Raw genomic sequence first — 16,002 nt, 5'->3', positions numbered from 1 at the left:
CCTTGTTATATAATGTCCCTAATAAGAGAATTATCCAGAATCCTTTATATTGGGATGATTCGGATGATGAGGTAGCGCAGGAGCCTGAGGAGTGCGAGGTTCAAGAAGAGGTTCAGTTTCCTGATGAATCGGAACCTATATCACAGGGCGTAAATGCATTAATCACTGCAGTACGCCAGGCTGTACACATAGAGGACTCAGAGGTGTCTTCTAAAACGTCTATTTTTGGTAAGAGATTTAGACAGGCTGTCACTTTCCCAGCTTCAGAGGAGTTGGATGATATCCTAACCTCAGCGTGGAAACACCCTGATAAGAGGTTTCAAATCTCTAAAAATTTTTTATCCTATTATCCATTTCCGCCAGATAGTAGAAAATTATGCGAAACTCACCCAGCTGTAGATCCCTCAGTATCCCGTCTTTCTAAAAAGACGGTGCTTCCCGTTCCGGGAGCTGTTTCTTTAAAGGAGTCCTCCGACAGAAAGCTGGAAAACACGCTAAAATCCATTTATACAGTGGCAGGAGTGTCACAGCGTCCAGCTCTGGTTAGCTGTTGGGTTAATAAAGCTGTCGAAGCCTGGGCTACACAGCTTGCAGAAGGTCTCATTCAGCTGGCTGAGCAGATTGCAGAATCTGCCGCTTTCCTTGGGGAAGCTTCTAAGGACATATGTGGTCTTTCCGCTTGATCTTCGGCTTTAGCTATATCAGCCAGAAGAGCCCTTTGGCTCAGAGTCCAAGAGAGCTGTAGAAGCTTTTCCTTTTACCGGAGAATTTCTTTTCGGGACGGAGTTAGATAAGTGGATCTCACAGGCTACCGGTGGGAAATCAACTTACCTACCATCTGCGGCTCCCCCTCCAAGGCGGCCTTCTGCAGGTCCTTCCTTTCAGTCCTTTCGTCCCCCCGGCAGGTTTAGAGGACGCTCCAGGGGAGCTCCGGCTTTCTCCCGAGGGTCCAGAGGCCGTGGTAGAACTGCGACATCAGCTTCATCCGGGTCCCAGCAGGACAAGACAACAGCAAAGCCCTCCGCATGATTCTCTCATTTCTCAGTTGGGAGATCAGAGGGTGAGAGCTCGTCTTTTATACTTCAGGGAAGTGTGGATCAAGTCTTGCCAGGACGCCTGGGTCAGGGACATCATTACACACGGTCTGAAGTTGGACTTCAGAATAGATCCGCCTTCTCGTTTTTTCAGAACCGGTTTACCACTGGCATAAAAAAGGGAGGGTTTTCTAGAAGCAATACAGAAGCTGCTATTGTCCCAGGTGGTAGTGGAAGTTCCGACCCATCAGAGAGGTCAGGCTTTTTATTCCAGCTTGTTTGTGGTGCCCATGCCGGACGGCTCTATGAGCCCATTTTCAATCTCAGGGATCTAAACCCTTATCTTCGAACCTTCAGGTTCAAGATGGCGTCTCTCCACTCTATTATAGCTGGACTCGAGAAAAACGAGTTTCTTGTGTCCCTAGACATAAAAGATGCCTACCTCCACATCCCTATCTGGTCTCCTCATCAAGCATTTCTTCGATTTGCGGTCCTAGACTCGCATCGGCAATTTCAGGCCCTACCTTTCGGTCTTTCGTCGGCACCAAGGGTGTTCACTAAGGTCATGGCCGTCATTATGGCTCTACAGCGATATCGGGGTAGTCATTGTTCCATATTTAGACGACCTACTGATCAAGGCTCCGTCAGTAGCTCGATTTGTTAATAGACATTCAATTAGCCCAGAATCTTCTCTTGCAACACGGGTGGATCTTAAATTTAAAAAAATCCTCCTTGACTCCGACACAACGTCTGCTGTTCCTGGGCATGATATTGGACACGGCGGAACAGAAGGTTTTTCTGCCTCAGGACAAGGTCTCCTCCATTCAAAGCATGGTGCGTCTGATTTTGCGGCATCGCAGAGTATCAGTACATCTCTGTATCCGCCTGCTGGGAAAGATGGTGGCGACCTTCGAGGCAATTCAATATGCAAGATTTCATGCCCGTCCCTATCAGTTGGACCTTCTTTCCCAGTGGTCAGGATCCCACCTATTTCTCCACCAGCGAGTCCTCTTGTCTCCCCAGACGAGAACATCTCTAATTTGGTGGTTGAATCCCTCGCACTTGCTGGCAGGACGACGGTTCGCAGTATGGGATTGGATTCTCCTCACCACAGACGCAAGTCTAAGAGGGTGGGGAGCAGTGACCCGGGGAAGACATTTTCAGGGGCACTGGACTCAAAGGGAGGCAGGTCTACCCATAAATATTCTAGAGTTAAGAGCAATATTTTATGCTCTCCACCTGGCGCAGCCTCTGTTGCAGGTTCAGGCAGTCCGAGTACAGTCGGACAATGCCACAGCGGTCGCCTATATCAACAGACAGGGCGGCACCAAGAGCAGAGCCGCCATGAAGGAAGTAGGCAGAATCCTGCGTTGGGCATAGGAATTCGCAGTGGCAATCTCTGCCATCTTCATTCCAGGTGTGGAAAACTGGGAGGCCGATTATCTCAGTCGGCAAGATATTCATCCAGGGGAATGGTCGCTCAATCCTCAGGTATTTCTACTTCAGGGTCCATAGGGTATCCACAGGATACCTTGGGGTATAGGTGTGACGTCAGTCGCAGGGCACCAAAGAGTTAAGCTTTCAGCCTCCCAGGATGCACTAGGTCCCCCTCCTATACCCCGCCCCCGGGCCAAGGCACCTCAGTTTAGTTTGGTGCCCGGCCGGAGTCGGGTGCACCTGTTGGAGTGGGGGCTAGAAGAGCCCCTGAAGCTTATTCTTCATGCAGCTGTGGCTGCACATCTGGATGAACAGCATGGACAGTCAGTCCTGACGTCCATGCTGTCTTCCCTACACCCCGCCGGTACCAGAACGCCGGTACTGATCCGGGGATGCTGGTGGGCGTCTGGGGTCACAGCTAGCGGTGACCCCAGATGCTCCGGACCATGGCCGGATTCAAGGGGGACAGAGGTAAGCAGCGGGGTCCCGCGGTGGGTCCCCGCTGATCACATGGTCCTAAGTCCCCAGGCAGGGGGCTCCCTGGGGACTGGCTGCAGCGTGGAGCCAGGCGACCAACCTGCGCTTCCACTACCCCCTGGGACAGCGGACCGCAGCAGGGCGGTAGCGCTGCGGCGTCCCAGGGGTTAAATGCATGCCAGGGGAGCGCGCCTTCCCTGTCTCACAGCCGGCGCCTCCCCCGCTGCACACAGCCCTCTCTGCATGCTGCCGACTGGTCCTGTGGCAGCGCTCCTCCCCCAGGCCAGCCTCCTCTCTGCTCCTCGGCGGCCATCTTCTCCAGAACGCATGGTGAACGCTGCTGGAAGCGCTGGACGGAAGCATCGTGGTCTGGGTCCCCCCGCATACCTCTCCTCCGCTGTGGTCAGGTCTGTGTATGCAGCGCTGTGTCCTACCAGGCCCTGTGTCTGTGTAGTTGAGTGATCAGCGCTGTTAGTGCAGGAATTGTTATTTCTCTGCATTGTATGTGACTGTGCTAGCGCTGCTGCCTGTAACTTTTCTTCTCTAAACTGTCAGCTTTATTACTGTCCCTGTTCTTCTGCTAAAGCCCTTGCGGTGCGGTGCTGCAGGGTGGTCTCTCGCCTATTTAATACTTAATTGGTGAGAGAGGTCACATACGTGGTGCCATCATGTCTGAAAGTGATTTTCCCCTCCGGCTACAGTGTACCACGTGCAAAGTACCGTTAGCGGAGGGGGAGGGTAGCGCGGAGGGCCTTTGCCGGCAGTGTTTGTCCATGGCGCGGCCTATTACGGTTACAGCACCGGTACAGGAGCCGCCCTGGGCTTGTTTCGCTCAGGCGTTAACAGCTTTAGTGGGCCAGTTAGCTCCGCAGCCCGCGTTTACTCCGAGGGGTTTGTCCCAGCAGTCTGTGGTGTCGTCACCCATGCAGGGGTTCCCACGACAATTGGTGGTACCCCACAGTCTCCCTATTTCCCCGCTCCCGGGTTCTCAGGAGCCAGCGTGGGTTAACTCCCTGACGAGTTCTGTACAGCACTTGTCTGATGTGTTGCAAGGGGAGTCTGTGATGCGGCCTCATAAAAGGCCGGTGGCGTCTCTGTCCGCTCCTTATGAGGATGACGAAGGGACGTCTGATGATGGGGAGATTCTTGATCCTTACGATCAGGAACCTCTCCATACTAAGGACGCTGATGCTAAGTCCAAAGTATATATTCCTGGACTTATTCGGGCGGTCCGCACAGCCTTGGTGATTGAGGACGAAGTTCCCCCAGCGGCTAAATCTAAGTATGCCTTTTTCAAAGATGTGAAGGGCGATGCCACAGTCTTTCCTCTTTCGGGTCAGTTGGTGGACCATTTAGAGGAGGCGTGGAAACAACCTGGCAAAAGATACCAGCCGCAGAGACGCCTGGCGGTGGCTTATCCGTTCGCGGATAATTATTTTGCTAAGTGGGAATCCCCTCCACAGGTGGATTCTCACGTGACCCGTCTTGTCCGTAGTGCCACATTGCCGATGCCATCCATGTCCTCCCTTAAGGATGCTACGGACCGCAAGGTAGAAATCTGCCTGAAGTCCGCTTATTCCCTTGCAGGGGGGGCAGCACGGCCGGCTATGGCCATTTGCTGGGTTGCCAGAGCGATGGAGCGCTGGGCGGATTCATTAGAGGCTTCTTTTGAATCCGACTGTCCGGCCGAACAGGCGGAGTTGATTGGCAATCTCCGTGATTCGGCCACCTACATCAACGAGGCGGCTCTAGACATTAGTACTCTGGTGTCTAGAATTTCTTCAGCAGCGGTAGCTGCTCGTCGCACCTTGTGGCTGCGATCCTGGAAGGCGGACGCAGATTCCAAGAAAGGTCTGGAAGCGTTGCCGTTTACCGGAGAAGTTCTCTTCGGTCCGGATCTGGATAAGATTGTGGCCACGCTGGCGGCAGCCAAATCTGCTTGTCTCCCGTCGGCCGCTGCTCCTTCTGGTTCGGGACCATCGTCCTTTCGGTCATCTAGGGCCCAGGGCAGGCCCAAACCACAGTCGTTTCCTCGACAGGCTGGCCCTAAGAAATCGGTCAAGCCCCGGAAGCAGGCATGGAGTACCAGACGTCCGGTCCCCAAGCCAGATGACAAGCCTGCGGCCTGACGGTCCGGGCCTCCCTTTGGGGGATCCCAGGGTGGGAGGCCGCCTGCTACAGTTCGCCCAGTGTTGGTCGACCACTACGACAGACACTTGGGTTCTGGAGGTGGTTTCCCACGGATACGCCCTCTCCTTCCGGCACAGACCCCCGGCTCGCTTCTTCACCACGGGTCTTCCATCAGACCGGAACAAGGCTACGGAACTGCGGAAGGTATTGCACACTATGCTCCAGGCTGGAGTTATAGTGGCGGTTCCATTCTCCCAGAGGGGCCAGGGTTTCTATTCAAATCTATTTTTGGTACAGAAACCCAATGGGTCATATCGTCCGATTCTCAACCTCAAAGCACTCAACAAGTCTTTGCGGGTCCCGAAGTTTCGGATGGAGACCCTACGGTCCATCATTCTGGCGCTGGAACCTGGGGACTACTTGGTGTCATTGGACATACAGGACGCTTACCTGCATGTCCCTATTCTTTGGCGCCATCAACAGTTCCTCAGGTTTGCAATCCGCAGCGACCACTTCCACTTTCGGGCGTTACCTTTTGGCCTGGCAACAGCACCACGTGTTTTCACCAAGGTGATGGCGGTCATGGCGGCTTCTCTGCGGCTGCAGGGAGTCCGCATGTTGCCGTATTTGGACGACCTGTTATTGGTGGCAGGATCTCCAGAGCTCCTGTTACGCCACTTGGACCTGACCATTGCACTGCTGCAACGGCACGGCTGGCTAATCAACTGGCAGAAGTCCACTCTAATCCCGTCTCAGAGGATTCTGCATCTTGGAGCCTTATTGGACTCGGGACAGCAAAGGATCTTCGTGACGGAGGACAAGATCTCTGCTTTACAGTCAAGGGTGCGCAGTTGCCTGCACAGCCGCCGGGTGTCCTTACACTCGGCGATGAGGTTACTGGGCTCCATGGTGTCGGTGTTCGACATGGTGGAATACGCCCAGTTTCACTCCAGACCTCTGCAGCACCTGATCCTGTCCAAGTGGAACGGGCTGACTCAGTCTTTGAAGTCCCAGACGATTGTGCTCACCCAGGAGGTTCGCCTGTCCCTTGCGTGGTGGTTACAGACGACCCACCTCAACAAGGGACGTCCGTTCTGGGTTCCAAATTGGGTCCTGTTGACAACGGACGCCAGTCTTCGGGGCTGGGGAGCAGTTTCGGGTCCACACTTGTTCCAGGGCAGGTGGACGCCGACAGAAGCGGAGCTTCCAATAAATATCTTGGAACTCCGTGCGGTCTTCAATGCTCTCCAGCAGGCACAGCGGTTTCTCCAGGGTCGCCCGGTGCAGGTCCAGTCGGACAACGCTACCACCGTGGCCTACATAAACAGGCAAGGAGGAACTCGCAGTCGGGCGGCTCTCGTAGAGGTCTCTCGGATCCTGGTTTGGGCGGAGCGCAATCTTCCGGCCATATCAGCGGTCTTCATCCCGGGAGTGCTAAATTGGGAGGCGGACTTTCTAAGTCGCCAGGACGTTCATCCGGGGGAATGGTCCCTGCACCCGGACGTTTTTCAACTACTGGTGGACAGGTGGGGTCTTCCAGAAATCGACCTCATGGCGTCCCGGCACAACAACAAGTTGCCGGTGTACGGGTCTCGCACAAGAGACGAAGGGGCGTCTCTGGTGGATGCTCTGTCCGTCCGGTGGACGTTCCGGTTCGCATACCTGTTCCCTCCGGTCTCCCTTCTTCCACGGGTAATCCGGAAATTCAAACAGGAAGGAGGGACGCTCCTGTTGATAGCTCCCGCGTGGCCCAGACGGCACTGGTTCTCAGACCTTCAGGGTCTGTCCGTGGACAGTCCTCTGCGGTTGCCGCTACGACCGGACCTTCTGTCTCAGGGTCCTTGCCTTCACCCGGACCTGACTCGGCTGTCTTTGACGGCGTGGCTGTTGAGACTGCCATGCTGAGGTCCCGGGGGTTTGCCAGCTCTGTGGTGCGTACCATGTTACGAGCTCGGAAACCGTCTTCCGCGAGGATATACCATCGCGTGTGGCATACGTTCTTCCAGTGGTGTCGACCGAGAGGTTATGCACCGCGGGAGTTTCGTCTGTCTCGGATTCTCGCCTTCCTGCAAGCGGGACTAGATCATGGGCTTCGCCTTGCTTCTTTGAAGGTACAGGTTTCGGCCCTATCTGTCTGGTTTCACCGTAGGATTGCTACAATCCCGGATGTGCGCACCTTTATGCAGGGTGTTCTCCGCATTCAGCCGCCCTTTGTTCCACCTGTGGCGCCTTGGGATTTGGCTGTGGTCCTGAGGGCTCTCCAAGGACCGCCGTTTGAACCACTGGGCTCAGTGGATCTTAAATGGCTAACAGCTAAGACTGTTTTCCTTCTGGCCATTGCTTCGGCCAGACGTGTTTCTGAGTTAGGGGCTCTTTCTTGTAGACCCCCTTTCTTGGTTTTTTATGGGAACAGGGCAGTGCTCCGCACTCGGCCTGAGTTTCTTCCCAAAGTTGTTTCCCAGTTTCATGTTAACGAGGAAATAGTTGTTCCGGCCTTTAACTCACCGGGTCTTTCCGTGGGTGAGGCCTCTTTGGATGTTGTGCGGGCCTTAAGGACTTATGTTGACCGCACTTCTTCGTTTAGGAAGTCGGACGCTTTGTTTGTCCTCTATGGCTTCCGTAAAAAGGGTTGGCCTGCTTCAAAGCAAACTTTGGCAGCCTGGATCCGTATGGCTATTTCTGAAGCTTATCTTCATGAAGGCCTACCGGTCCCTCCTTCTCTGAAGGCTCATTCCACTAGGTCTGTGGGTCCTTCGTGGGCAGCTTGACGTGGTGCCTCGGCAGTTCAGATCTGCAAGGCTGCTACGTGGTCTTCTGTCCATACCTTCGTGAGGTATTACAGGTTTGACACCTTCGCCTCTCAGGATGCTTCCTTCGGGCGGCGGATTCTCCTTTCTGCACAGGAGCGTCCCCACCCTTAAAGGATACTGCTTTGGGACATCCCCAAGGTATCCTGTGGATACCCTATGGACCCTGAAGTAGAAAATATGAGATATGGTAAGAACTTACCCTTGTTATCTCTATTTCTACGAAGTCCATAGGGTTCCACAGGACTCCCGCCCTGTCGCACCTGTGCTGCAGATGGGCTTTGCTCTGGTCACCGGTTTTCCGTCTCCCTCTGGTGAGAATGTGATTCTTGTATGTGTCCAGATCTTTGTTCTCTCTCTTCCTTCTCCTCCTCCGGCCTATGGCTTGGTAACTAACTGAGGTGCCTTGGCCCGGGGGCGGGGTATAGGAGGGGGACCTAGTGCATCCTGGGAGGCTGAAAGCTTAACTCTTTGGTGCCCTGCGACTGACGTCACACCTATACCCCAAGGTATCCTGTGGAACCCTATGGACTTCGTAGAAATAGAGATAACAAGGGTAAGTTCTTACCATATCTCATATTTTCACCAACTAACTCTCAGGTGGGGTCGGCCACAGGCCGATCTCATGGCATCGAGGTTGAACCACAAATTACCAATTTACTGTTCCCGGACCAGAGACCCACAGGCAGCAGCAGTGGATGCCCTGACAACGCAGTGGAGGTTCCACTACGTATACTTATTCCCTCCTTTTCCGCTAATTCCTCGCTTCAGAGAATCAAACGCGAGAATGTCAGAGTGCTGTTCATAGCACCAGATTGGCCCAGAAGAGCGTGGTACTCGCAGATAAGGAATCTGTTGGTAGACGAGCGGTGGCCGCTTCCTCTTCAAGACGACCTCCTGCTTCAGGGGCCGTTTATTTATCAAGACTTAAGGCGGCTTCGTTTGACAGCATGGCTACTGAAAGGGCCGTTCTTAGACAGAAGGGAATCCCGTCAAGTGTAATTCCTACCATGATTAGGGCTCGCAAGGAGGTTACGTCTCAGCATTACTATCGCATATGGAAAGCTTATGTCACTTGGTGTGCAGGACGCAATTCACCTCCATCAGTTTTTAAGGTATCACGTCTTCCTCTGTTCCTTCAGGCTGGCTTAACGGCAGGGCTTCGTCTGGGCTCCATAAAGGTACAAATATCCGCGTTATCCATTTTCTTCCAGAGAAAATTGGCGTTATTACCAGATGTCCAGACTTTTCTCCAGGGAGTAGTCAGGCTTCAGCCTCCTTTGTGTCTCCTACGGCACCATGGGACTTAGATTTGGTATTGGCTTTTCTCCAGTCTGAGACCTTCGAGCCGCTACAGAGGGTGGAGTTAAAGTACTTAACTTGGAAGGTGGTTCTCCTTTTGGCACTCGCCTCAGCGAGGCGGGTCTCTGAACTGGGGGCCTTATCATGCCGTCCTCCTTATCTCATTTTCCATGAAGATAGGGCAGAATTACGCACTCACAGATCCTTTCTTCCAAAAGTAGTCTCTGCTTTTCATATAAATCAACCAATTGTGGTCCCTGTGTTTAAGGATGACTCTCCATCTTCTAGATCCTTAGATGTGGTCAGAGCGCTCCGGAATTATGTTGACATGACTGCTTCGCTCCGTAAATCGGATGTTTTGTTTGTTCGGTTTGATTTGGCCCGACCAGGTTGGCCGGCTTCCAAACAAACTATTTCCAGATGGATTTGTCTGGCTATTAAAACAGGCTTATGTGGTGGCTTCCAGGCAACCACCGACTTCTATTACAGCACATTCTACGCGCTCGGTAGGACCTTCATGGGCGGCTGCTCGTGGGGTTTCTTTAAACCAGCTTTGTCGAGCAGCCACTTGGTCCGGCAAGCACACGTTTCTTAGATTCTACCGTTTTGATACTTTTGCGGCCTCCGCTTCAGAGTTTGGCCGTGCAGTTTTGCAGGGTTCTCAGCGCTCTCCCACCCGGGATGTGAGCTCTGGGACGTCCCCATTGTACTGAGGCTCCAGTGTCCCCTAGTGGATGAAGGAGAAAATAGGATTTTGGTACTTACCAATAAATCCCTTTCTCCGATTCCACAGGGGACACTGGACGCCCACCCTGCACTGTTCTACCTGCATTTGTTACTTTTTCCACGTTCAGACGGTTGTTTGTTACTGTTGTCTGATTGAAATGTTGGTTTGTCTTTTATTAACCTTCTTTATATATGAATGCTGTGGCTTCTCTGTTTCCTTCTCCTTACTTTCCAGCTCCCCTCGGGCACAGTTGTTTAGACTGACCTGGGGGGGGTATAGAGGGGGAGGAGCTAGCCCCCATTCAAGTTTTTTTTATTAAAGGTGCCAGCTCCCGGCTAACCCACTTCTATACCCATTGTACTGAGGCTCCAGTGTCCCCTGTGGAATCGGAGAAAGGGATTTATCGGTAAGTACCAAAATCCTATTTATGGTCTGCTAGCACTTAAAGGCAGCGCCAGGGAGAGTCTCTGAGCTCTTATTGCCCAGTGATGACTGGTGCTGTTGCCGTAAACTTGTGCCAGTTAAGCTCCTCCAGCTGTAATAATGTGCTCCAAGTACAGGTCTGAGGTTTGACCTTAGGATTGTGATGCAAGCAGCTCAGCAATGCTATATTCTTGTGTGTCTAGTTCGCATCTTGTCAGCCTAACTGCTAGAGTGTATTGTACTCTATGTGGAGGAGGGTGAAATGTGTTATCTTGCCTGTTGTGAATATTAGGACTACTGTGAACTCAAAACATCATTACATATTTGTTCAGCGATTGCTCCATTATTTTTGTTGTTTTCCACATATTGGCTACACAACATTTTTGATCTGTAGAGAAAAAATGCTCATCGTTTTAAGTTGGTATGTCTATTGATAGTACAGCCATGGCCAAAAGATTTGAGAATTACTTCTTTTTCAAGACCTCTGCAATTCGCCCTGGCATGCTGTCAAGCATCCTGAGACCATTCATGTGTGGGGTTGCTTCTCAGCCAAGGGGGTGGGCTCACAGCCATGAATAAAGAATGGTACCAAAAAATCCTCCCAAGAGCAACTTCTCCCAACCATCCAAGAACAGTTTGGTGACAAACAATGCCTTTTCCAGCATAAGGCAAAAGTGATAACTAAGTGGCTCGGGGAGCAAAACATCGAAATTTTGGGTCCATGGCCAGGAAACTCCCCAGACCTTAATCCCATTGAGAACTTGTAGTCAATCCTCAAGAGGCGGGTGGACAAACAAAAACCCACAAGTTCTGACAAACTCCAAACATTGATATGGCAAGAATGGGCGGCCATCAGTCAGTATGTGGCCCAGAAGGTGACTGACAGCATGCCAGGGTGCATTGCAGAGGTCATGAAAAAGAAGAGTCAACACTACAAATATTGGCTCTTTGCATAAACTTAATGTAATTGGCAATAAAAGCCTTTCACACTTATGAAATGCTTGTAAGTTTACTTCAGAATACCATAGTAACATCTGACAAATAGGTCTAAAAACACTGAAGCAGCAAACTTTGTGAAAACCAATACTTGCGTCATTCTCAAAACTTTTGGCCATGGCTGTATAGTGTAGCATTCTATTGGTAATGTAGTGGACAATGTGTATATCATTGGATGGAGCACGAGCCCGGCCGATGCAGACAAAGTAATTGGTCCTAGACTCACATGCTAAATAATTCTATAGTGTGTTTGTGTGTCCACGTGATAGGAACAGAGATTGTAAGCTCCATTGGGGCAGGGACTGGTGTGAATGACTGAAATATTCTTTGTAAAGTTCTGTGGAATATGTGTGTTCTATATAAATAACTGTTAATAAATAATAATGAGAGTTAGCAGTAATGAAAGTGACAGCAGGGCTTCTGGTAAAGGGCAGGGCAACCACTAGCGTCCTTGGCAACGCAGTGACCCCTGCTCCCTACCAACAGACATGAGTTTCTCTGGAGTGAGTTGTTAAATTTTTTTTGTTTGTGTTTGCGCCAGATGATCAGTCTCCTGCATACGGACTGATCTGGAGGAGTGCCAGGGTTTTGCATGTCATCAGGGACGGTTGAATGTGTTCTCTGCTTCCACATATGGTTTTGTATTACAGATGAGAAAATATTAGCAAATTATTTAATTTCCATATATATTACACAATACTGTCCTATGTAAAGCGTAAAAGAAATAGGTAAACTTTTTTTTAAATGGTTTATTGTGGGCAGTAAGTGCCAAAAAATTACATACAGAGTTATAGAATGCATATTTCATAACAAGGTTACAAGAATTGACAGCAGTAGGTTCAGTTTGGGAAAATTTGAATGTTTCACATAAAACAGAAGCCAAGATGAACAGGAATTCAGGTAATCACCTTTACAGTAATTAATCGATTGAGCGGGGAGTGAGGGCAAAGTGTAATGAGGGACTGGGCTGAGTATCCACTTGTGTAAGACGGACTATGGTGAATTTGCAGCAGGACCATATGGTTTTACATTTTTTTTTTTTTAAATCACAAACCTAGGACATAATTGACAGAAATTTCTACTTTTTCAAGCACTATTATATTAACTTTTTGGAATTTGGGGCAGCTTCACTAAAAGTGCAGAAAAGACCCTCTCTGCTCTTGGAAACTTGCTGTGGATCTTTACTGCAAAGAGAGTTAATTCTGTCACACAATTGAATCTCCTCCCAAAAAAGTAAAAAAACCCAAAAAACAAAAAATACAGAATTGTTTGTAAAATTGTTACACAATATTTCCTGCATTGTAACATAATTATTTATATTACTTTTAATGACTTCATAGTGATGGTCACACAATTTTAATATACTATAGGATAAAAGTTTAACCATGTTAAAGCTTCATCTTGAAAAAAAAATGTATGCATCAAAGTAAATGCTTAAACCTAAACATCTGTTCGGATTTTATCTAAAGTGGATGGGAGCTAATTCAAATTGTTTGGTTAACCAGCATTGATCACTGGTTTCTGCTGGGGTGCGCGTAAAGAATGTGTCTGTCGCGACAAGTATGGGACTGGTCACGTAAACAATTAGCTAAACAATTAGCTCCTGCCCACTTTAGATGGGAGCTAATTCTGTCACACAATTTAATCGCCCCCTTTGTTTGTAAGCTTTACTTTCAATTTCTTTACATGATATGGTCTTCTCACTATAGGCTGAATTAACTGGCATCAAATGGCGTCGCTACAAATTCCAAGGCCATGGCGACTGCAGCCCAATCATCTCTGCTCCAGCGCAAGACGACCCCATTCTCCTGAGCTTCATCCGCTGCTTGCAAGCCAATCTGCTATGTGTGTGGAGACGTGAGGTCATGCCTGACTGCAAAGAGTTGTGGGTTTTCTGGTGGGGTGATGAACCAAATCTTGGCGATGTTATACACCATGAGCTGACCAGTAAGTGAATTTGTGTTGGTTTTAAATGTAATATTTTGTTTTAGTGTATTTGTTTTCTTGGTCTTCTATAGTAATAGTAATTTCCCTGCTTTTTTTATGGAATGCATGAATACAGTTATGTTGGACCTTTTAAATTAAATGTACATTTTCTATATAAGCATAGAGAGATAAATACACAGTGCTTCTAGAAACTTCTGCATTAATATCAGATGTAGGCTTTCTATTGATTAATTTAGGGATTTGCATTCTAAAGTATGTCTCCACCCATATGTAGTGTTACCATTAAAATGCAACATTAAAAATAAACTGAATTGTATGTGTGGATTAGGTTTTGTACACCTTGCATCTTTTGTCTCTCTGGTGTTTAATGCTGTACAATCACCCATACATTAAATTAATGTATGAAATTGAACATGGTTTACAATTATGGTTTGCTTTAAGTTGAGGTTTCTTTTAGGTTAAACTTTTTGCATGTATTCACCCTCATATTGTGAGAATTTGTAATTCTTTGATTAAAGAATTTATGTTACAAAGCAAATGAAGGTTCTAGCAAGGGATATTCTCTAATTCCATCTTGTAAATGTAGATCTTAATTTGGGTATACATCTGACAGATTGGCCAAATGATGCTAGAGACTAGACAATTTTTGAACAAAGCTACTAAAATAGTTACTGTGCTGGTATTCAATTTCCTTTCTTTTTTTCAAATATAACAAATTAATTAAGGTTTGCTCTCTATTATTGAATATACTGGAGGCCTGTTTAGTTCTACCAAGAATGGTTTTATTCAAAATATCCACATATATAAAAAATAAAAATAAATATAAAAACTACACCTAGATAGCAGCAATATATAACGGTTGTTTGGTGCGGAAGGATCAAGTCGCACCTTTGTAACTGGGGACTGCTCAAACAGTCCTAAGCTTTTATTTTATGATCTATATTATTTTGTTTGGGTTGGCAGTACTAAGCGTCAGAATTAAGACGCATGTACTGCGACTCCATCTATCTCCGCCGGGCTGCAACACCAGTAACTGGGCTGGTGATTTTGGCGGGTCGCGACTGAGCTTGCTAGCTGCAATGCTGCGACCAGGACTACAACCGGGGTGCACAGGGATGTCAGGTAAGGCGATTCCTCGCTTACCGGGAATCGCGCGTGGCAGTACTTGCTTCTGGTGTCAGAGACGCACAAGAAAGCTGCTGCAGTCAGGGCTCGCAATTGTCCGCGTGCTCACCACTGGGGCCATATCGTCTGATGCCCGGGATCAGCAGCAGGCGCTTCTTCTGCCACGAGGTCCGCGTACCTGGTTGGTTAACGCAGCTTAAGGGAAGGTAGACACTCCCCCGGTAGCCCCTCCCCCAACCCAGACGCAGTCCCTACGAAGGGTTTTGCGTGTCTGGGTGGCTCCGCCCAGTATCCACGTGTATATGAGATGCTCACGGTCCATGCTTAGTGCGCCCTGTAGCTGTTGGTCTGAGGAGGGTTTGAGTCAGTCTCCCTGTATACCTCTCCCTTGGTTAAGGTATATAGTGCTCTATATCCTACCATTCCTGGTGTTTGTGTAGTTGATTTAGAGTCGATTGTAATTTTATTACATATACATTGTATGTGATTGTTTGCTAGCTGCTGTATTGACTGTTATTTCTGTCTGTCAATTATAACTATCACTGTTTTTCTCTCCATCCTCTTGGGGTGGAGATTTTTCTCTGAGTACTTCACATTCATTTTAAGATTTTGTGAAGGCTGTCACATAACATTGCAATTATTGCCTTTTATATTGAACATGTCAAAAGATATACATACAGGATGGGGAGCCCTCTGCTGGTTTCATGTAAATCATGTATGGCTTATTTGTCCCCTCAGCACATTAAGGATGGTTTGTGTGTTGTCTGTTATAAAGAGCCACCTCACCAGTCCAGTTTACCTGTCCCTAGACAAAAGCCTTCTTGGGTATCCTCTTTGTCCCAGGTAATGAAGCAGTTTGTGGATCATATGGCTGCTCCCACTATGCCTCCTTGGATGGAGTATCCACAGCATGCTATGTTTGCACCTCGTATGCATCCTTCCTGGAAGGATGTTGATGGCCATTCTAGTCAGAGTATGGCACCTTCTAATGTTGATAGCAGACCGGTAGTTACTAAGGCGCCTAAGCGCAAAATATCTTATTATCAGTCTGCTCGACATATGGATTCAGACGCATCATCAGAGGATTCAGAAGATGCGCAGGTTCCTCTCCAGGGTCCAGCTCGGGGGAGGAGGACCATCCGTCCACAGTGGATGTTCCTTCTTTGGTGAGGGAGGTTAAATAAATCCTAGACATTCAAGTTTTTTTTCAGGTTCCATAGAGTCCACAGGAACGAGGTATCTACTGCCATGAGGGCAGCATACTCGTCTGGTTGACGCAGCCTCGGGGAGGTAGCCTCTCCCCCGGTAGCCCCTCCCCCGACCCAGACCCTACGAAAGTTTCCCGTGTCTGGGTTGTTCCTCCTACCAGCCTTGTGTATATGAGACGCTCACAGTTCACCATCGGTTGTCTGCTGAAGCTGCTTAGAAGGTTTGGGCTTGTCTCCCTGTATACCTCTCCCCTGGGTCCGGTATATAGTTCTCTACATCCTACCAAGCCTTAGGTGTTGGTCAGTTGATTCCGAGCCCATTGCATGGGCATAAGAGAGTATCCCATCAGGCACAGCCTGGGGATTCTAACACATAATCGGATGAGGAT

General features: G+C 49.1%; 1 protein-coding gene and 1 pseudogene across 1 annotated transcript in view; both read left to right on the top strand.

The window, feature by feature from the left end:
* Positions 1 to 16,002, top strand: part of MED13L (mediator complex subunit 13L) — a 284,295-nt gene that overhangs the window by 68,485 nt on the left and 199,808 nt on the right. The window contains exon 2 of the mRNA XM_088443487.1: positions 13,043 to 13,280. Within this exon, the coding sequence (XP_088299613.1) occupies positions 13,043 to 13,280 (238 nt within the window). The remainder of the gene's footprint in view (positions 1 to 13,042; positions 13,281 to 16,002) is intronic.
* Positions 1,800 to 9,195, top strand: LOC148509172 (uncharacterized; annotated as a pseudogene).

Source organism: Taudactylus pleione, unplaced genomic scaffold (genome assembly GCF_031769625.1).
Source record: "Taudactylus pleione unplaced genomic scaffold, aTauple2 ptg000330l, whole genome shotgun sequence".
Classification (NCBI taxonomy): domain Eukaryota; kingdom Metazoa; phylum Chordata; class Amphibia; order Anura; family Myobatrachidae; genus Taudactylus; species Taudactylus pleione.
The sequence above is the reverse complement of the archived record's forward strand: the minus strand, read 5'-3'. Positions and strand labels throughout refer to the sequence as shown.